General features: G+C 44.5%; 1 protein-coding gene across 3 annotated transcripts in view; it reads left to right on the forward strand.

Moving 5' to 3' along the window:
• The first annotated feature begins 15,505 nt into the window (after positions 1-15,505).
• Positions 15,506-21,882, forward strand: part of SMG7 (SMG7 nonsense mediated mRNA decay factor) — a 75,090-nt gene continuing 68,713 nt past the window's right edge. The window contains exons 1-2 of one of the 3 annotated variants that reach the window (XM_066626385.1): positions 15,506-15,841; positions 17,107-17,163. In XM_066626385.1, the coding sequence (XP_066482482.1) occupies positions 15,813-15,841; positions 17,107-17,163 (86 nt within the window). In that variant the 5' untranslated portion in view covers positions 15,506-15,812. The remainder of the gene's footprint in view (positions 15,842-17,106; positions 17,164-21,882) is intronic. The other 2 variants (XM_066626387.1, XM_066626386.1) reach the window with 2 other exon arrangements.

Raw genomic sequence — 21,882 nt, forward strand, 5'->3', positions numbered from 1 at the left:
GGGCATGAATCCAGGGCCATTCTAGGATATGGTATTGCTGACAATCCTGTTTGAATTTAAAGAGTGACATGAAAATGTAATTTCATATGAAACTAATTCACACATGCAAATATCTAATTGCCTGGTTGCTCTCAGGGTGACTTTAGCATTTCATCTGGGCAGGCGAGATATTTGGTAGTAAGCAACTTGAAAACCACAGCTTTTGTCTGCAGGGCAAGAATTTAGTTTCTACTGGTCTCAGGACTACCCACAAAGCAAGGAAAAGTAATCACTTCAGGTGGTAATCATTTTTCTGCTTTGATCTCTCTCTCTTCTCATTTTTAAAATGAAGGGTGTTAATTTGAGTTAACTTTTCCTTTACATACAAAAATATCTTAAGGCTGACACTGGTAGCCCTACAGCAGGGGTGGGTAAACTTTCAACTTTAGGGATCCTGGACCTTTAAGAATTGAGTAGGAGAGAGAATTTCAGCAGGTACAGCTTGTCATCTATGAGATGACAAGCGGCACCTGCTAAAATTACCTCTTCTAGACAACACACCCCCACCTACCTCTCCACTGCCCAGTGGTTCATATGACTGCTGAGCAGTGGAACACTGCTGCTCCACCTGCGCTAACCCGGTGTTAAGCTAGCACTGGTGCTCCACCAGTGCTGAGGACAGCAAATGTACTTTACAGCATATTTATGACAGTGCGCGCTGGAGGTGAGTCAGCATACACTGCATAGGGTTGGACCCTTAATTCCAAGTAAACATGTACAAGACTATGCTGTTTACCTTACTTTTAACAAAGCATCTGATTCCTCCAAGTAATGCAGACACTCTGATATGATACTGTTGGCTGGACGTCAAAAAGCCTAACATGGACCGGGCCCAGCACAAGTACTGTACTTGTAGAACCTGAGTCCCACATAGAGGTGCTTCCTCCCATTATTTTTTAATTTTCTTTAGTACACAAAGTGTCCCACCATCTTTCACTCTGCCCAGTTTCAGTGCATTTCCCCTCCTCATCCCACCATCTTTAGTCAGGCTTTATGTATCATCTCTGCTAGCTACCGCAGCTGCTACTCTATTCTTCTCCCTACTTCCTTTTACTGTTCCTTGCCCTGCCACTCTTTTCAAACTGCAGGGGTAGAGATGGCCAGCTGGGATGAGGAGGAGGAAGTGGAGGCATCATGTAGGTGGGGCAGTAGCAACCATGGCAGCAGATGAAGTGCTGTAGAAGATGTAGGAAACAGAAGGGCTAGGGAGAAGGCATAAGGGCTGAGGCACATTCTGCCACCCTCCCAAAGTGTCATGTCGCATTAGGGTCCCACTGGAGTCTACTGAAGGGCAGTTCCTGGGATGGATCACATAAAGTGTCACTCTGACAGTGATTAAGGGAGATGGGAAAGGGAAGGGGAGGAATATGGAGAGAGAAGAAAACACTTTTCTCTTTTTGTGATAATAGATCAGAAATATTTTCTCATAATGGTTGGAGGTTGCCATGAGTTCTTAGTGCTGATTATATAAGACTACAAAATTCACTAATAAGTCCTGTTTCTAATAAAAAAATAATGAGGAGAATAATGAGGGAGGGCCTGAGAAATTAATACTGAGTAAGGGATAACTAACTTATGCAGAAGAGAAAATGATCTCAGAGGCAAAAGGGGGAGACTGTATGCTGGACAGACACTGGTACAACAACCCTGGTTGTTGCCCAATAGCTGCAAAGTAGAAGTGGGAGGGCGTGATTTACAAGGACGTTGAGTGGCGGAGGAAGTTCTCAACTCTCAGGCCTTCCCCTTGCTTTTCCTACACAATCCTTTCCTCAGTTGGTATTTCACCAGTGTCACAGGGGAAAGTGCCTAGGAGAGGGGGACTTACAGGGGAAAGTTCCTGGGGGAAGGGTTAGTTATACAGGTCCAGACTATTTATACACAGATTTTTTATACACAGATTTGACACAATTGGCAAATACTGTTGGTTCCAGCAGCATCGCAGGAGTTGCCAGAACGTGACTGTGTTCAGCTATGAACTGCCTCAGGGACTCCAGCTCCGGATTTTGCCTCGAGGTTGACTCCTGAAGCCTTTTCCATAACTGGATGTAGCCACAAGGCAGTGGAGGTTTGGGATCAGTTTTCCTTCTCTCAGATGAGCTGCCTCCCCAGGCTGACGAGTCCCACCTACCCGGTGGCTGTTTAGTCACCTCTTACGACAAGTACAGCCAAACTGAGGGCCTATTCTTATCCCCAGCCCCCAGGGGTTTAATGCCCCCATGCCTGAAATAGAAGAACTTTAAACTGGGCACTGGGGAGGACTGGAAATCTCGCTGATTCTTTTGGGGGGAGGTGGGGGGGGGGTTTGCAGGCAGGCTACAGAGTAAGCTCCATTGACCACTATGGGACTTACTTCAGAGTAGACATGCATAGGATTGGGCTCACAGGCGGCAATCCTACCCACACTTTCCTGGGAGTAAGCCCCATTGACTCTTATGGGACTTACTTCTGAGTAGACAGGCATAGGAGTGGACTCTCAGGCTGCAATCCTGTCCTCACTTTCCTGGGAGTAAACCCCATTGACTACAGTGGGACTTGCTCCTGAGTAGACATGCATAGGCTGGGGCTCTTGGTCTGCATTTGTCCAGTGTTCTTCTCCCCCTCCATGCACTTTTCTTCTGCAGCATCCAGGCTGATCTGCTTGTCTTCTTTATCCCAGTCTGTTTCTGCAGCAGGTGCTGGCCTGGCAAGCCTGGCCCTAACCAACTTTCCTGCACCCATCCAGCCACCCATCCGCCCAATCCTGTCCACACTTTCCTGGGAGTAAGCCCCACTGACTCTAATGGGACTGACTTCTGAGTAGACATGCCTAGGATTGGTCATCACCACATCTTGTGGCTGCAAATTCTATACATGTGTGTAGAAGAACTTTCTTTGGACTGTTCTGAATCTGTTGCCCTCAATTCAGTGGTTGAATTTTAGGGGTTGGAACACTGAGTGTCTGTGGAACTCCTTGCCTCAGGACATGGTGATAAATACAGTGAATAGGGGGATGCTCTTTTCCCTCTAGCACAACACCAGAACCAGGGGACGTCCACTCACACTGAGTGTCTGTGGAACTCCTTGCCTCAGGACATGGTGATAAATACAGTGTATAGGGGGATGCTGTTCTCCCCTCACAGAACACCAGAACCAGGGGACGTCCACTCACACTGAATGCCTGTGGAACTCCTGGCCACAGGATGTGGTGATAGAGTGGGCAGGGGGATGTTCTTTTCTTTGCGCCAATCATGTTTCAATGTCTTGAGCCAATAGAGGGTGTGTGACCACATGATTTTTGATCCATAACTTGTTTATTAATCAATTAATTAACCCATCTTTTGTGCCCCCTCTCCCCCGTGTGCTAATTGATTTGGGTTCAAACAAATCTGTAGAGTGATGTAATGTAATCATTTTTTATATTTTGCCTTCATCAATTGTGTTAACCAATGTTTATTAAAAGTTTTAATTAAATTTTTTGGTTGTTACATATTTGCAAATACATGCAACAAGCCTTGATATAATCCTTGGTGGTGGTCCGTCTCTTTTTGTTCTTCTCTCTTGAAGATCTCCCCTCATTTTCTAGTTCTTAAGTAGTTGGGGAATGGGGATTTAAAGAGAGAGAAATGAAATGAATACATAAATGAAATAAATAAATAAATAAATAAAAGATTTACTTTAAATAAATAAAATATTTTATATATTTATTTTATATATTTATATATAATATATTTATATATATATTAAATAAAATATTTTATTTTAAATAAATTCAAAAATAAATAAATAAATAAATAAAATAAAAGTTTAACAAGTCGTGAGTTCCTGCACCTTTTTTTTTTTTTTTTACAAAAAAAGCACTGCCTAGAACAAATTTTAAGTCAAAGCTTCAATCTGGTATTTTAATACTTAGAAAAAGTGCATGCTAATTGGCTGCTATAACTGTTGGAACAGTAGTGGATTTTTATGGCTGAAATCTAATGAAAACCCATCTTGATGATGATGATGGTACTACTTTCTCTTTTAATCTTTTTTGTCAATCTGCTTTTTTGTCAATCTGCTGCCAGCCCCTCCAAAAGTTCATATTGGATCAATGTTTGAATTGGGGTCCATTCTCTTGATGCCTGAAACAAATAGCTCAGGTTTCTGTCAAATGGCTGATTTTTCCTTCATTTTATTTATTTATTTATACATGTATTTATAGACTGCCTTTCTTTGGTTGTCAGATTTCTCCTCAGACTTTAATCCAAGGCGGTTTACATAGGCAGGCTGTTCTAAACCCCCGTAGGGATTTTTACAATTGAATAGTTCTAGTCTTTCATAGAACTCCTCGTTCCAGCTGGATAGCCATAGTGAATGGCAAAAAAGCGGTGTGCCATCAGTTCTAACTCCCAGCTACACTTTTCCAACTCTTCGTCCAAATTAGAAATCCAAGGATTCAGTTGAGAGAGATTTTCTCCACAATTCATCAAGTGCCTTGAGGCTATCTCGTGATTTGAGTGACTTCTCTGTATACCCTGGGCTGCCAATCTCATGTGTCTTCCAGCCATAACCAATTCTCTAATGATAATCTCAGCTGGTGAATTACCACCTGGAAAGAGAAAGCATAACCCTCCCATGCTTGTCAGCTTTAAAGACAGAATGTGTTCACACGCAAATTTTATAGTAATAACTAGATATTTATATACCGCCTTTCTGGTCATTAGATTACTCCTCTGACTTTATTCAAGGCGGTTTACATAGGCAGGCGTTTCTAAATCCCTCAAGGGGATTTTTACAATCATAGAGGTTCTCTCTTTCAAGAACCAACAACATTTCAGAATGGATCTTCCTGGTTTGGTCTCACTTCTGGCCTCCAGTTCTCCCACGCAGGCTGACAAGCAGCTCCATCTCTCACATGGAGGGCAGCCAAGACACTTCTTGCTCACACCAAGAACAGATGGAATCACTCAGCTGGGCTTGTCAGTTGCTTCAGGGTCCTGCCATTCTCAGCCGTTCAGGGAGCTGCCGGTGTCCTCGAACTGGAGACCTTCTAATGTTATCTTCAGGCTAACGGAGGCTCTACCCTCTAGACCAGACCTCCTGCCCTGATCTGATCAGTTGCTAAGCATTTTTTCTGAACTCTGTGATGTCACAGCCAGCAGTTCCGATGAGTGGTTTTATAGATAGCTTGAAATATGGACCTTTCTTTCTTTCTTTCTTTCTTTCTTTCTTTCTTTCTTTCTTTCTTTCTTTCTTTCTTTCTTTCTTTCTTTCACCACATGCTGTGGCAAGGAATTCCACAGACCAACCTCACACTGAACAAAGAAATACCTATATTTTCTTTTGTCTATCTTAACTCTCCCAACACTCAATTTTAGTGGATGTCCCCTGGTTCTGGTGTTCATTCATTTAAATACTTTATGTTTTAATATATTGGACTTGGTGCTACCACGGCATATGGCTGCATTTACAGAGTTGTTACAGAGCTGCACTTTTAACAGGCTACTATGTCTATGCTTTTAACAATGTTAGTTAGTGGTACTTACTCCTGGGTAAGTGTGGGTAGGATTGCAGCCTAAGACTATTAAAATTTTTCCTGCTTGATGATGTCACTTCTGATCATGACATCACTTCTGGTGAGTCCTGACAGACTGATATCATCAAATCATCATCACTATAGCAAATCAATTTAAAAAACAAAGTTTCTTTGCTCCAGTAATTTAAAAACAGCCTTGCTGACTTTTGTGATGTAAGATAAGAGTCATTAAGAAGATAATCCATCAATCAGTCATCCTCCAAGCACTTCACTCAGTCTCTCCCTTCACCAGTGCAAAATGATCACCTTTCTTTCATGTACTCAGAGGGAAGGGAGTGGTCCACTGGAGAGAGAAGGATTGATGGATTGTCAGCCAGGTGCCCCCCCCCCTCTCATTAAGAAGGCTATTGTTAAAGGACTGTTGTTTTTTAAACTGATTTTAAATGGGTACATTTTCCCCTTCTCCAGGGATCAGCACATTCTCATTTGCAGGGACCATTTGTGATAGCAACTCAATTGGTCTACTGCTTTTGCAGAGCCTTTTAAACATTTTCTCTGTTAACTATCCCCTACTGAAGGGCCCCCAAGAACAGTAGATAATGGCATCAGACTGCACACCTCCAGGATCTCCACAGACTAGAACAGGGTGGGCAGACTTCAAGCTTGTGTAATCACACAACAGGAGGGAGAGCGCTAAGAGAACTCCATCCATCCTGGGGTAGTTACACTGATGGGTAGAGGAGGAAGAGAAGATACAAACAGCTGCTATTACTCCTGCCACTGCTGCTTTAAATTAAGGAATGGCAGAAACAGCCATTCAAGAACAGTTAATATTGAATGGGAACAAAAAGGAAATACAAGGAATCTCTAAAAGCAATAAGAGAATGCCTGGATGGTTAGTCAGCAACCACCCAAAATGAGTCACTTATTTCCACTCCTCTCCTTTGTAACAGTAACTATTTGAGTCACCTGTTTGCAGAGGTAGGTCGCTATCACTGCTGCCTCTTAATTTAAAGTGGCTGCAAGAGCAACAGCAGCACCTCCTCCCTGCCATGTGGTCCACTGAAAATTGGCTAACAGTCAGCCACTGTGACATTATGCCCAGCGCCTGGGCTAGAATTTCACCTCAGTGCCCTGAAGACTTGGCTATAAAGCAATTTGCTGCACGCTGGGAAGTTTTGCTCCAAGATCCAACAGTTTTAATACATACTGAAGAGGGCCAGCAACTGTGTCCAGCAGAGCTGTTCATCCTGGCTATAACTGTGCTGCTCAGTCTCATTGCTGAAGTCTCGTAAGTGATGCAACTGAAACAGGTTGATGACGGTAATGTGGACTAGCTGCTGAGAGTTGAATGTTTTTTGGAATAGCAGCCTCTGCAACAAAGAACATGCATATTTGTGAGAAACTAGCGCAACATGAGCTGCTCAATCTGACTAGCAACTACTCGTCAGTCATATTTATATTTATTTTACATATACCATACATTATTGCAATGTGATCAAGCACTGCAAAAGCTTGCAAGAAGAGGTCTCTATCAATTGGCAGGAAGAAACCAAAACTTCTTTGCAGGATGTTCCAGAAAGTAGGTGGCATCACAGAGGAACCTGCTCTGAATCCCAAACAATCTCATTTCAGTCAAAGGAGGAATATGGAGCAAGCCTCACCAGATCTTAAGGGACAGGGGGGAATACTCGAGAGAAAGAACTCCCCAAGATGCATCTGTGTTCTTTTAACAGGGAAAACTCTCATCAAAGTACCAAACCCTACATGGACGATTGTTCAGTAAGGAAAGCAGGACATTCTGTGCAGACCAACCTTGAACTGCTCCTCTAACTTCTCACGAAGAGGGTTCAGTTTCTCTAAGTTCTTACTCAGATACACATGGCCATGGAATTTTATAAAAGCCTTGATGAAATCACATAATCCCCACTGAGTCTTCACCTCATCACGACTGCAATTAAGAAAAAACAGTATTTCAGTCTTGATAAACAGATGCAATAAAAATATGCGCCCTGTTGCACAAAAATATACAGCAGACTAGCTTCTTCTTTAAGGGAGATAGTGTATGACAAAAAAAAAAGAAGATTGCCAGTGCCTCCCAAGACAACTGCATTAACAATAAATAGTTTGGTTTTTTTTACCAACTCTCCAGCTAGTAGATTTTATTCCTTGTGTAGACTAGAAACAGACAACTTTGGTGTAATCTCAAGACTCACTCTGTTCTCCATACAGTGATCTACATGTGATCATAAGAGAAGATGGCTTCACCCAGCAGAAGAGTTCTGCACAGTTATGGAGAACCCATGCTTATGTATAGCATTATGTACAAATATGTAGAAGTACTGCAAACAAAATCCAAAAAACAAAAGTAAAATTAAAGTGTGAATCTATTTCTGACAACATAAAAGCATTTTTGTTTGTCCAGCTCATGGGACAACAATTGGTTATTTTTTGACTAGACCAGTGCTTCCCAAACTTTTTAGCACTGGGAAGCTTTTTTAAGAAACAACAATCTACTGGGACCCACCAAGCTTTACTAGACAGAAAAAGAGTTGTAGAAATAAATGTATTAATTAATAAACTATTATTAATAAATTATTAATAACCAGGGCTCTGTGCTCCTGAGGCTGCTAGAGACCTTCCATATAGTATGCTTGGGTAGTCAGTTTGCTAGACTCTCCCTAGAAATGCGACTTCAGGACTATCCCCCAACCTGAAACTGGGTTCACATATGATCTACAGCTTGCCAATTACTAGGGAAAATTAGAAAATGTGACATTTTAATTTGGGGGTATGAAGCAAGTTAGCATTCCAGTCACGAGAGTAGTTTCTCTATCCAGCTTGCCTGTTTTGCAATTTTCTTCTGCAAACTGAGCAAGGGTGGTTGCAAGGTTTTCAAAATATATTTCAGAAACTTTTCGCAACCCATCAAAATCGGCTCGTGACCCACTGGTGAGTCCCAACACCCCGTTGGGGAAACACTACTCTACAACATATCAAAATAATGTGCTTCGAATAGAAGCCAAGGTTCTCTTAACTTGATTCCCTTTCTGTACACACTTTTGATACCTTCAATCAGTAATTGTGAAAAATACAGGGGTGCCCCCGTATCCACAGTGATTTCGTTCTGGAACCTCCCAGTCCCTGCAGTCAGGGGGAGGGGCGCCTTCCCAGAGGTGGGGGAGCCTGAGCTCAGCAGAGGCTGGGGATCTGTATCCCCAGCCTCTGCCAGGTTCAGACTGAGCTCTGGAATAGAAAAAATGCAACTTCCTGTATCATGGAGAAACTGGAAGTGATGTTTTTAACGCTTTATAATGCATTCAAAATGTCACTTGTGTTTCTTCTATTACAGAACTCAGGCTGAGCCCAGCAGGAGTTGGGGATGGATGCCCCCAGCCTCTGCTGGGCTCAGATTCCCTTCTGGAGATGAGGGGAGCAGAGCTCTGGAAGGGGCATGCAAGGGGGTCAGGACCCGGTGTGCAGATTACTGAATCCACAGATATGGAATCTGTCAATATGGGGCCCCCCCGTATATGTATATTCACATATGCACCAAGCCCCTGTCCTGAACATACCTGCTCATAGACAAATCAGTGGCATTCTCTTATGAACTACAATTTAGGATCATAGCCCAGAATGAAACATTTCTGCTGTTATTACTAGCCTGAAAAAGGCACAGATTTACTTACCTGTAACTGATGTTCTTCGACAAGTACTGTCTACAAAGAGGCACATATCAATATTGTGAATTAGGGAAGAAAACCTCTACAATATGCCTGCCCTCCCCGCACACATGCAGAGGAAGCTTATAAAGGGCCACACAAAACCAGAACATACCTTTCCAGTGCTTTAGAAAGTGCTTTTTGTAGATTAGTAGAGGCTGCTGGGAAAGGGAATTTCACAGCAATGCTTCTGCAGTAGTAGAAAATTGTGGTCAGGTGGTCTCCTTTGGAGGATGCTAAAATAGCCAGCTGATTGTAAGGCTGACCTAAGGCCAAAAACAAAACCCAAAGTTTCTCATGGAGCTCAGGACTAAATTTATATGTACAATCCAACTTTGTCACTGCATTCTAGCCACATGTCTGCTTTTGACTGCTTCAGCCTATTTATTTAAACACTAGGTAGGTTACTACTTAAATATTTTATTATCGTTTGATTTCTTATTTTTATTTTCAGTCATTTTAATCCAGCCTTTCCTAAACTGAAAGAGGTTTACAATACCAAAAATATTAAAAGAATCATCCATCAATGAACTGTAAAATCAGAACAGAAAAGGTGCCATATCATTTTCATAGATGAGCTCAATCTCAGATACCTTCAGAACAAAACAAGGGCAGCAACTTGCCAACTTGTCATCTGGGGTGTATTCCAAAGACTCACAGCAACAATGGCCAAGGCCCTGCTCGTCACAGATGTGAAGCAGGGTCTGGCTCACTCCCCACAACTGCCATAGGGGTTCACGTATGGAGAGGTGGTCTCAAAGCATGTCCCAGACTATGAAAGTCTTCAAAGTTAATACAGTTTCTTAAATATGGAGGCTCTTTTAAAAGTTGGCTTGCTACAGCTGTTGTTCCTGCCCCATGCAGTGAAGACAATTGCAGTTGGGTCCTGCTTCAAATGTCACACAAGCATATATAGTAAACAAAAGGGGACATCTGCGAGATTATGGGGGGAGAGGAGGAGAAGAATTCAAAGAGGGATAACTGATGGGAGATTGAGCTATTTGAAGGAAAAAGATGGAAAAGACTCATGAAGACATTGTATCCCAAAATGCTGGAAGCCTCAACAGAATCTCAAAATCTAAACATTCAAGAGAAATTCTCCTACACAGGGTTTTTCACAGCCATGAGATAAGAAACTTGAAAAAACTATTTGATGCCAATGCAGTATGTAATTTGCATATCCCAGAGTCACAATATTGCCCACTAACTCACCTGTGTGTAAAAGCCACTAGCTGCCTCTAAGAACAGAGAAAGGTTTGCCTGAACTTCACTCCGATTTGGATTTGATCGGTTTTTTGCTTGACCCTGTAGAGTTGTGATCTGATTCTTAAAGGCATGATTCCACCTAGTAAAGAAAGAGAAGCTTCTGTGACAAAAAATTACTAACTGAGCAACACTGCCTCTTCCACCCCCATGAGGGGGAAAAAGAAAAAGAATGCTGCTTATGACAACAGTTATGAAAGCACTGGAAAGTAGAGGCATATTCACAGTTCTTAACTTTGACCTCATCTGCATCTTTTACAAGAATAAAGTATCCAAAAGCCATCAAGATAATGAAGCAGTATTGTGTTCCTTCCTTTCAGTGTGATTTGTAGAAGAAAATATTTAGAAGATTTAATACTTTCAATAGCTAGCATACATTGTGCACCAATCAAGCGACGGATTGCAGTAGTAAGTAGTATTGTTTTCAATTTCTATACTGTGAATATCACATTATGATATTTCTGTTTGGGCATACATCATAACAGTCACTGCAGAATTCTGTTCATCTTCAAGGAAAAGTCAGAACAAGCCAGGCATCCCCACATACAGAGGACATTTTCTGAATTCTACCGACCTCTATACTAAAATATAACAATTGCGGTCTCTGGGCCAAATCCCCTCCCAAGTGTTAATGAACTAGGAAAACAAGAAACATGTCAATCAGATTTGGCACACAGGCAGTTTTGTAATGGGTTCTGAATCCTCACTCACCTCTCAAAGTGGCCCCCGGCAAAACTAGTTGCTGACCAGGTGCTGGTGCCTAAGTTTAGTCAGTGATTAAGGACTTAGGAGTCAACCCCAGGGTTCTAATGTGATCAAGATAAGGACTCCACAGCAGAGCTATGAAGATAACAGGTTCAGTTCTAAGACCACTGATAAGATATCCCACAGGGAAGACAATGGATATCTGTATTATATATGAGCCTTCCATCCTTTCACCACCATCCAGGCTGTCACAATGAATGACTTTCTGTTAGATGCTTAATAAAAGCCAATGCTAGAGGTATGCCTGCATCACAAACAGCATCCAGTTCAAAGATCAAGAACACCATGGTCAAGTAAAAATCAACTTGCATCATGGTCCTCAATGAGAACTAAAAACCTAAGCTGCTTTAAAGCTGGAAACTCTAGGTCCTAAACAAGATTGCCTACAAGCCCAAGATCTCAACTAGCTAGCTTCTCAGAATCTGCAGTTTCTTTTAATTCACTTACAAAGTACCTTAACTCCTCTCCAGAGCACTTCACCTCAGCTGGCATGTTGTGCTCCTACAGAGCACAACCTGAATAGCTAAACACATTCAGGAAGTATCAGTAAAGACAAAGTGACCAGCACAAAAGCTGGTTTCAAATGCAGGAGAAGATAAGTCTTAAATCTGGTCTCTGGGTCCCCTCAAAGTAGGAGAACTGACAAAGTGAGAAACAAGTCTACAGCTCAGAATTAACTTTTTTTTTTGGGGGGGGGGGGATTAACCCAGGTGGAATTTCAATGGATATCATACTTTTGAAAGTCCTGGAGCAGGGGCTCCCCCCACCCACCCACAATGTTGCTCTTCACTTGGTCAATCCATTATGTGTTTGAGCGCTTCATTTAAATAAAAACATTATTTCAGTAATAGTAGGTATTTGTGTCAAATCAACGACCTCAAATATATAAAAAAAGAAAATTATGAACAGAATGTCACATCACACGTTATCAGTCAAATCTTGTGTCATCAGTAATTTTCAAAGCTATACCATAAAAACATACTGGATGATCAGTATTTGCATTCTCCCCTGCAAAGTGACATCCATACTGCCACTTTGAAGCTATTCTCAGGTTCCCAGATCCATGTCCACTGCTTCCTGTCAAGTCTGACACTACAGTATATGAAGCATGAAAGAACAGGTTACAAAGGTTTAGAAGACGCAGAAGGCTTAAGGAACAAATACAAATGAGAAGTACTTAACGTAGATAGGACCAGGAAGGAATACCTACTCATATCGATCTTTTTCAGTTTCTTCAGCTGTTTGGGATAAGCCTTCCTTTTAAAAAAAAAGAGGTAATTGTGAACCAGAGGAAAGATTAATTTTTTATAACTTGGCATGCTATCTGTGTGATCATGTATAATTAGAATTTGGAGCCCTTACATGAGAAAGCATTCAAGGCCTTTTGAGGGTGTTCATTCACAATCTCAGACCTGCTTACTTCCCAAAGTGTTGGGACAGATAACAGCAGTTAAAAATAAAACACATACAATAATGGTGAGGAGGATTACTGAAGGCCCAGACATGCATACTCCCCTTACCAGTGCTGCAGCTAAGGGAGAACAGGGATACATTGCCCCAGGTACCAGGCCTTGAGGGGGCGTCAAGGGAGCTTGACACTAGTGATCAAAATTGTGGAAACCTTGGTATTTATGGATAACACCATCATGTTATATATCATTTGATAGGTAATTTAATGAAGAATGCAATTAAACAAATTTCATTGAATTACCTGTATTCTATCAAAGGCACCATCTTGGATGCCACAGAGAGACAGTGAAGACCCTGAAGTCCTTCTGTAATGTGCTTTTTTGCAACCCACTCAGGAAAGGAGATAAGCTGCTTAGTTCTATACCAACTGAAGTTTCTGGACAGTCATCAAGGGCAGGCCAACAAGGATCATGTTACAGTAGCTAGCTTTGAGATTATGAAGGTGTGATGAATGCCCCATTCCCCCATTTTTCCTTATTTTTGGACACTTCTAACTCCCTAGAAGCTTATGGACAGGTTCAGCAGTCTAAAAGGCAGTGGGGACATCTTACTCCTGCAGTTTTGGTCCTTTGCTGAAATGCCATTAACAGCCAGCCATTTTGACTTTTTCCTGCCTAGTCCATGTTCATGTGTAATCACGTCTGATTGCTCTTGCAGACAATACTGTGAGTTCAATTTTGAGTAAGAATCCCTGCAGTTCTGTGATCTCCTGGGAAAGGAATTTTTGCCAGATGGTCCCCCTCTGCCTGGTCTGTATAGTCTGGAATAGTAGTATCAGATGGAAACTAACACACACACCCCAATTCAACTGCTGACCCAAAAAAAGGGAAAGCAGGAAGCAGTAGAGGTGCATGAATACTAATCACTAGGCACTATTCCCTCAATCATCCTGCTTTGTCCCAGGATGGATAAAAACAGACATGGCCTTTTCACAAGATGTAGGGCACAATCCTAACCAGGTCTACTCTGGAGTAAGTCTTATTTTGTTCAATGGGGCTTACTCTCAGGAAAGTGTGGTTAGGATTGCAGCCGTATTTTCTGAATGGCAAAATTGAATACTGTGGCTGCAACCTATACTTCCAATTGAAGCTATGGGTCAGAAACACCCTTTGTTGGAGAACCAAAGTTGAATACCACCTGTTACACCTGGATAACAGAGAAACACCTGAATACCACCTATTACAAGTGCTCCTATCCACTGCACCCTCCCTGCAGTCACACTACCTTACTCTGTGCAGGCAGCAGGTTACTAGAGGCCTAAGGGCAAAACTTTGCCCTGAACTCCTATGGTACCCTGTTTCATCCCCTGATGGTACAATTAGGAGCTACTACTGCCACTGAGGGTTCAGGGACTGGTCTGGTTTAGTAGGCTTTGGTAGGCTGTAGGCATGGGCCCACAGCCAGTACCCAATCTGGCTGACCCCTGAAGCCAATCCTGACCTCATCTCAGTCTTATATGCATTCTATTTCAGCTGACAACACACATCTAGTTCCAAGGACACTGCAACATGTACACCATATGAAAAACAGATCTTTCAAATTACTTCCCACACATGGCTGTGCAGTAAGCCTTACAACAGTCCCGTAATATGCCTCTGCACAATTATCCCCATATTGCAGATGGAGGCCTGAGGGTGAGAGAGAATCTTGCCTATGGCTACCTAGTAACTAACACATTGCACAGGCAAAATTTGAAGTGGGAATTTGATTTTCTAATTTATAGGTCAGTCTTGTGCAGTGTAAGCCTATGCACATTCATGCAGAAGTCCATTACAATCAATGGAGCTTACTCCCAAGTAAGGGCCCAATCCTATCAAATTTTCCAGTGCCATGCCAATAGGACATGTGGGGGGGGGGGCAATCATTTGTTCCCTTTCCAAAAGGCTGCATTGTGGCACTGGAAAGTTGGATCCCCATATTGTGGATAGGATTGCAGCCTCACAGCCCAATCCTATCCACACTTTCCTGGGAGTAAGCCCCATGGACTCTAATGGCATTTACTTCTGAATGGACATGCAGAGGCTTGTGCTGTCAGTCACTCTGCTGTCCCAGCTCTACTACTTCAGGGAAGCTGATGGATGGCAGCTCAAACACAGCCTATGTGTACTATGCATGCTAATATAGGAAGACTTATAGCCCCATCTACAGCATGTCTACTCAGAAGTAAGTCCCATTAGAGTCAATAGTGCTTACTCCCAGGAAAGTGTGGCTAGGGTTGGGCTGCTAGAGCCCAGCACATGCTTGTCTACTCTGGAGTAAGTCCCATTATACTCCATGGGGCTTACTCCCAAGTAAGTGTGGACAGGATTGGGCCCTTACCTCTTACCTAGTGAGTATCCACAGGGTTGGGTGTCAGAAGGCGCCAGCCTTTACCACTGAACTCAGTGGGACTTACTTCCCGCTGAGGAAACCCGCTGAGGATCGCGCTGCCCGTGGCAGTGATGCTTGCTGGTGCAGGAATCAGTGCCCGCTGAAGGAGCGTTGACAGGAGGGAGGCGCCACGGGGAGGGACGGTTGACTCCCTTTCAAGGCAGGCCTCAGCCAACTGTGGTTGCCATAGCGACCACACACCGCTGCGCATCCCCTCCTCCACCCCACGCACTCCCCGTTGCTATGGCACCGGCCCAGCCAATAGGATGCCGCGTTGGGCGAGCGAGGGAGGGAAGAGTTTTGCAGCAAGCTACAGCGGAAGCGTGACCAGCGGGGCTTGGGCCGCGGCCGGAAGTGTGGGTTGCGGGGGCGTCGGCATAGTTGACGGGGAAGCCCGAGCCGGCCTGACCTGGCGCGCCCGCGCGAGAGAGCGACGGGTCTCGCGAGAGTCGGCTTCCTCGCGCGGGAGGCGGAGAGCAGAGCCGCTCCTCCCCCCCGGCTGTGCCTGTTTCCTCCCCCCTCCCTGCCGCGCCGCCTCCCCCTCCAGGAAGCGCCTGGGCCCGACACGGGAAGATGGCGGCGGCCGGAGGCGGCGGCGGTAGCAGCAGCGGCCGCGGCGGCTGCTGGGCAGCGGAAGGGCCGGAGCTGTGAGACCCCAGCCCAGGGCCGGTGCGGGCGGACGGCGGAGGATGAGCTTGCTTTGCGCTCAGTATCTCCGGTGAGGGGGAGGAGAGCGCAGGAGGCTCCTTGGGGCCGTTGGTGGAGAAGGAGGGCGGGGGGCTTCCTCGGGGGCCCCGAGCGTGGAGGGAGCGAGGGGCCTGGGCGAGGCGAGGCGAGGCTCGCGTGTGAGGGATGCTGGGCGGCCGCCGGCGAGGGGCTTCTCCTCCCATCTCGGGGCAGAGGCCGGGGCAGCCCAAGCGCGCGGAGGGCGAGCAGCAGCAGGCGTCCCTCTGCCGGCTCCCCCGTGGCCTGAGCAGCATCAGCCTGGCGCTGGGGGCAGCGTGACTGGACCCGCAAGGGAAGGACCGGGGGTAGGTGGGCACAAGTGGAGCCTGGCTGTCCTCCTCCACACGTGCAGGCACTCGGCTCCCAGCACTCGGAGGAACAAAGAAAGAGGACCCAGGTGGGAGCAGAAGTGAGGGACGTGCCTGGGGAGTGGGAGAGATGCTGAAGAAGGCAGGTGGGGCTGGCTGAGAAGGGCTGTGGCGCCCCGTGGCTGATGGGAGAGAGGCGCCTGCATGAGCACAGGGGGAGACTGCACGATGGAGAGCAGTAGACTTAAGGAGGGCAAGTCCTGGGCCTGGGATCACTTAAAGGTGCTGCTTAGTAGCATCACAACTCTTGCTGCCAAGACTGTGTCTTTCTTCTAGAGCAGGGGTGCCCACTTGCGGCCCTCAGGGAGCCCCCAGTCTCCAGTGAGCCTCTGGCCCCCCAGAGACTTGATGCAACTGCTCTCAGTGTGACAGCCTCTCCTGTGAGCTGTGGGACGAGGGCTCCCTCCACTGCTTGCTGTTTCACCTCTGGGATGCAGCAGTGGCAGGAAAGGAAAGGCTGGCCTTGCTTTGTGTGAGGCCTTTTGCAGGCCTTGAGCTCCTGCAAGACCTTCATTCATTCATATCAGTTCTATCTCTAATATAGTCATTTATTCAAATTTGAACTGTAAATTTATTTTTATTCCCGGCCTCCGACACAGCGTCAGAGAGATGATGTGGCCCTCCTGCCAAAAAGTTTGGACGCCTCTGTTCTAGAGTACTGAATGGATGTGCCACAAACATACTGCTCCAGTGGTTCTCACACATTTAGCACCAGGACCCACTTTTAAGAACATAAGAACAGCCCCACTGGATCAGGCCAAAGGCCCATCTAGTCCAGCTTCCTGTATCTCACAGCGGCCCAGGGAGCACACCAGATAACAAGAGACCTGCATCCTGGTGCCCTCCCCTGCATCTGACATAGCCCATTTCTTGAATTGGAATCTTTCAGGGCCCACACTGGAAGTGATGTCATGACCGGAAGCAACATCGTCAAGCAGGAAAATTGGTAACCATACTAGGCTGCAGTCCTACCCACAGTCCCGTTGACTGTCGTTGCTAAAAGAATATACATAGCAGCTTATTAAAAGGGCAGGTCTGTAACATTTCCCCAAATGCAGTCACGTCCCATGGTAGCATCAATTCTGATATATTTAAATGAATGGTTACCCACCTGAAATTGGCTCATAACCCACCTGTGGGTCCTGACCCACAGTTTGAGAAACACTGTACTATGCAATTCTGTTTCACCTTGTTAAGCAGCACCAACATTCATCTCAGATGCAAAGTAAGGTCTGCAACTTCGGTAGGCGAAGTATCTAGGGCTGCAAATCATTACATTCCTGGGAGTGCGTCCTGTTGAATATAATGGAACATACTTCTGACTTGGCGTGCATAGGATTGTGCTGTAAGTGTCCTCTGTTTAAGATGTTGTAGAATTGGTTTCCAGTTACAGTAGTTAGTTTCCCAGCAGCTATCATACTCTTCTTTTAAATTTTGTAGTCTTAGACATTTTTGAAACCCAGCAGTCCTTTGCAGCAGGAGAGGAGATAGTCTATATGTGATTGTTCTTGTAAGATGTGCATAATGTATATTTCAAAGTAGCAGTTTAAAGCTAGTGTGTAAAGAGAACAGTGCCTCCAATCAAGAGTTTTCAGTCGGGGGGGGGGGTATAAAACTAATGGGTTATGCTGACAGTTTCTAAATGGACTTTCTACCTTTTTTCCAGTCTTCGATCTTTATCTAACTAGTTTTGGATATTAAGAAGATGCCTTCAAACAACATTCTGAAATGTATCTCTGTTCCTTCTGCATTCTTTTATGAGGAAATACTGTATTATCTTTCCCTGTCATTTCTATCATTTATTGCCCAAGCCTTTCTTCAAGTACCCCATGTTTGTGAATTGCTAAATTATTACTTAGACCTTATTTTGTCTGGTGTTCAGCTGTTAAGGTGAACGTTGCTTTGCAATGTACCAGCCAACGACAGGCCACATACGCAATGGTCCATCACCAGTTACTGTCCCCTTCAGCCAAATCTCTGAAGCCGAGGAGAGCTGTGCTCCCCTCACTTTCAGTGGCATTTCTGAGCTTTGCAGAGGCAGCATGTGTCTGCGCACTGCCTCTGCAAGGCTCAGAATAGCCTTTTCGACCAGAAGGATGCAACTTCCAGTTTCCTCAGGGAAACAGAAAGTGATTTTTTGGGGGGGCCTTATAAGGCATTTGGAGGCCCAGAGAAGTTTCCCCAAGGAAATTAGAAGTTGTGTCTTTTTGGCGAAAAGGCTTTTGAGCCTGTGTGGGACTCAGAAAAGCCTCCCAGAGGCAAGGGGAACACAGTGTTCCGAGGTTCCATTTAGTGTCAGGCATTGCTTGACAGTGGGGGTGTGGGAACACATCCCTGTTGTAAAGCAACACAGACATGTATTTCCAATTTCTTTTTATCTTTCTGTATCTTTATTACCATGGCGGACGATAGAGCTGTCAATATTTACTTATTTATTATTTATTTATAGTATTTTTATCCTTCCTTTCTCCCACACCAAAAGGGACTCAAGACAGTTACCAATGTGAAACATAAATACAATAAATATTAAAATGAAAGCATTAAAACAATTAAAACATTAAAACAAACAGGATCACAACAGTTAAAATATAAATCATTAAAAAGCGCCAGCAGCCAGAATCAGTTAAATGCCTTCATGACTAAGATGGTTTTGAGGCCCCACTGAAAGGTCTCTAGAGAGGGACCTGTCCAGGAGAAGTGAATTCCATAAATAGGGTGCCACCATCAAGAAGGCCCTTTTCCTAGCTGCTGCCGCCCCCCACTTCTGCTAGTGGTGGCACAGTCAGGAGGTCCCCCTCAGATGACCTGAGAGGATGGGTAGGATTATATGAAGGTGGTCCCTCAAATGCTCTCAGTGAAAATGCAAGCTTGGCAACCTTCAGTCTCGAAAGACTATGGTATCGCGCTCTGAAAGGTGGTTCTGGAACAGCGTCTAGTGTGGCTGAAAAGGCCAATTGGGGAGTGACAATCCCTTCCACATGGAGCAAGTGCAGTCTGTCCCTGGTCTGTCTCCCTGGCTATGGGCCTTCCTTCTTTGCCTCTTAGCCTCAGACTGTTGGCCAAGTGTCTCTTCAAACTGGGAAAGGTCATGCTGCACAGCCTGCCTCCAAGCGGGCTGCTCAGAGGCCAGGGCTTCCCACCTGTTGAGGTCCACTCCTAAGGCCTTCAGATCCCTCTTGCAGATGTCCTTGTATCGCAGCTGTGGTCTACCTGTAGGGCACTTTCCTTGCACGAGTTCTCCATAGAGGAGATCCTTTGGGATCCGGCCATCATCCATTCTCATGACATGACCGAGCCAACGCAGGTGTCTCTGTTTCAGCAGTGCATACATGCTAATGAATTTATGTAAAATAGTATTTTTTCATGGCTATATGAGAGTCAGTCTAGTTAAGGGGAGTCATCTAGAAGAGACTGCCACCCATGGAGTCTTGAGTCATGCAAATAGCTTGCCTACTAGCAATATTCACAGTTTAATTAGGGAATAACTGCCCTTAAAAATTATTCTTAAAGAGACATCACTACTATCCAAATCTGTTGTTAAGATCTATTTTTTTCTGCAAAATGAGTAAGGATAGGTGGTAATGTTTGGCAGTATCCTATACAGACAGCCACATAGATTTCTTAAACTGTCATTGCCTTGTCTGCACAACACCGTATTAGAAATGAAGTACATTTTCTCCAGTATTTTTTTTAAAGTATCATTTATTCAGTTAACTACACTGATCTCGCTTTCAAAACATAAGAAATGCCATTTTTAAGTAATACTTGTCCCTTTTTGGTTATCATGATTTCTAAGTATTATTGTCTTCCAAGGAATTCTTTGATGGGAGAGGCCCAGAAATGAGTGCTTTGATGGTGCCGCAGCTACTGTGGCGCTACTGGGAGCAGGAGGCTTTAAAACTTGCCTGAAGGGCACCACTGGCCTTCTGCAAGTTCGGGGGGGGGGGGTGGGTGGGCTCACAGCACAAACTGGAAGTGGCTTCTAATTGGAGATAAGTGGTGTTTATAGCAGCACAGAGGTCTGCAGAGGGGACTGGGAGCCCCCCAGACCCTGCAGAAAGCCAGCACTGCCCCCCAGGTCAGTTTAAAAGCCCCTTGCTCCCAGGGATGGTGATTTCAATATTTTTTGCTTGAGAGTTTGTACTTTTCACAAATCTGGGAAGCAAAGCCCACCTCCTGTAATTTAGTCAGGTCAGGTCAGTCAGGTAGCCCCAAGTAGTGCACTAGTTGGACCCAGCTTGTTATCTGATTGCATCAGTGGGGTTTACAAAGAGAACAATTCGTGCTTTTCGTACGTGCAGCATAAAAGTCCATAAATTAGAGCTCTGTTACCTTAAGGATAATGAATATTGAACTGTATCTGATTTTGAATGTAAAATTTGTCTGATAGACAGTAATTGCTACCTATATGTACTGAGGGTTTTACTTTTCTAATTTTTCTCTTTTGATTTTCACCCTAACCTACCCAACTCTTCCCCAAAGACTGGGGCTAGGTAAGATCATGTTAGGAGTATATAACCCTTCCAAATAATAAAAAGTAACCTTAATTGCTCTGCTTGAGCCATCAAGATCCAACTGCAATGAAAAGAAGGCTTACATCGCTTGTGGGAGGATTCACAGTAGCTTTGGTAGCTTTCCCTAAAGGCACAGAAAGAGATTTCTATGATTTGTCTCTCTTTAAAGAAGCAGTGATCTGTCTCCTAAAATAAGTATCTGAAAAAAGAGGATCCAACCAGTTGTAGGCCTGTGTCCAGTGTTTAATTTTTAGCGATAGGTATAGCAGAGCAACTCAAGATGTTTTTGAATGATCCATTTCTTCTCAAAACATTTCGTTGGCTTCAGATTTGCTTTGGGAATGGCATTGGTAGCCCTGATCAATCTCTGGTCTAGAAAATGCTTCCTTCCTAGTTTTGTTGGAACTCTCAGTAGCTTTTGATGCTGTGGACCGCATCATTCTCATAGATCAGCAGTCTCCAAACTGCTGGACCTCAGCGCAACAAAAAACTCTTCTCCATCCTGCACAGTGCTTACTGTTTTGTGTGGCAGCCCCGTATCTTTCCCTCTGATCTCCTCATGCTGGACAGCCACATCTGACTAGAAATCTGGGTGCAGAGTCTGCTGGGGCGATGGACAGTTGAATTGGCCGCCCGGTACAAGCTTCTAAGGAGATCAGAGGGAATGATATGAGGCTGCCACATGGAACAGTAAGCAAAATGTGGGACAAGGAAGGGGTTTTCATTGTGTCGAATCCAATCTAGGGGCCATAGTATAGAGCAAGCTCAGTAGTGCTAGAGATCAGGTTGAGTTATAAGGTGTACTCAACAATATTCTGTTCCTTTTAGGCTAATTGAATTCAGGAAACGACCTTTCAAGAGGGGAATTTAGCCCCATGGGAGTTGGTACATGGTGTTTCTTAGGGTTCAGGTTTTTACTAGTGCTCTTTAAATCCCTGTGAGGGTGGTTGGAACGACCATCTGCTTCAGAGTTGGGTCTCCTCAGTATGCTGTCACCCACCTCTATATAGCAAAGCAACTGGGAGTTACTGTTCCTGTCCTTGTTCACTGTTTGGGTGCTGCAGTCAGATGGATAGGGTTGAACAAACTGCAATTGAATCCAGGGCAGTGATGCTAGTGGGAAATCTTAGTACATAGCAGGATGAATAAAC

Source organism: Tiliqua scincoides, chromosome 4 (genome assembly GCF_035046505.1).
Source record: "Tiliqua scincoides isolate rTilSci1 chromosome 4, rTilSci1.hap2, whole genome shotgun sequence".
In the NCBI taxonomy this organism is placed as follows: Eukaryota; Metazoa; Chordata; class Lepidosauria; order Squamata; family Scincidae; genus Tiliqua; species Tiliqua scincoides.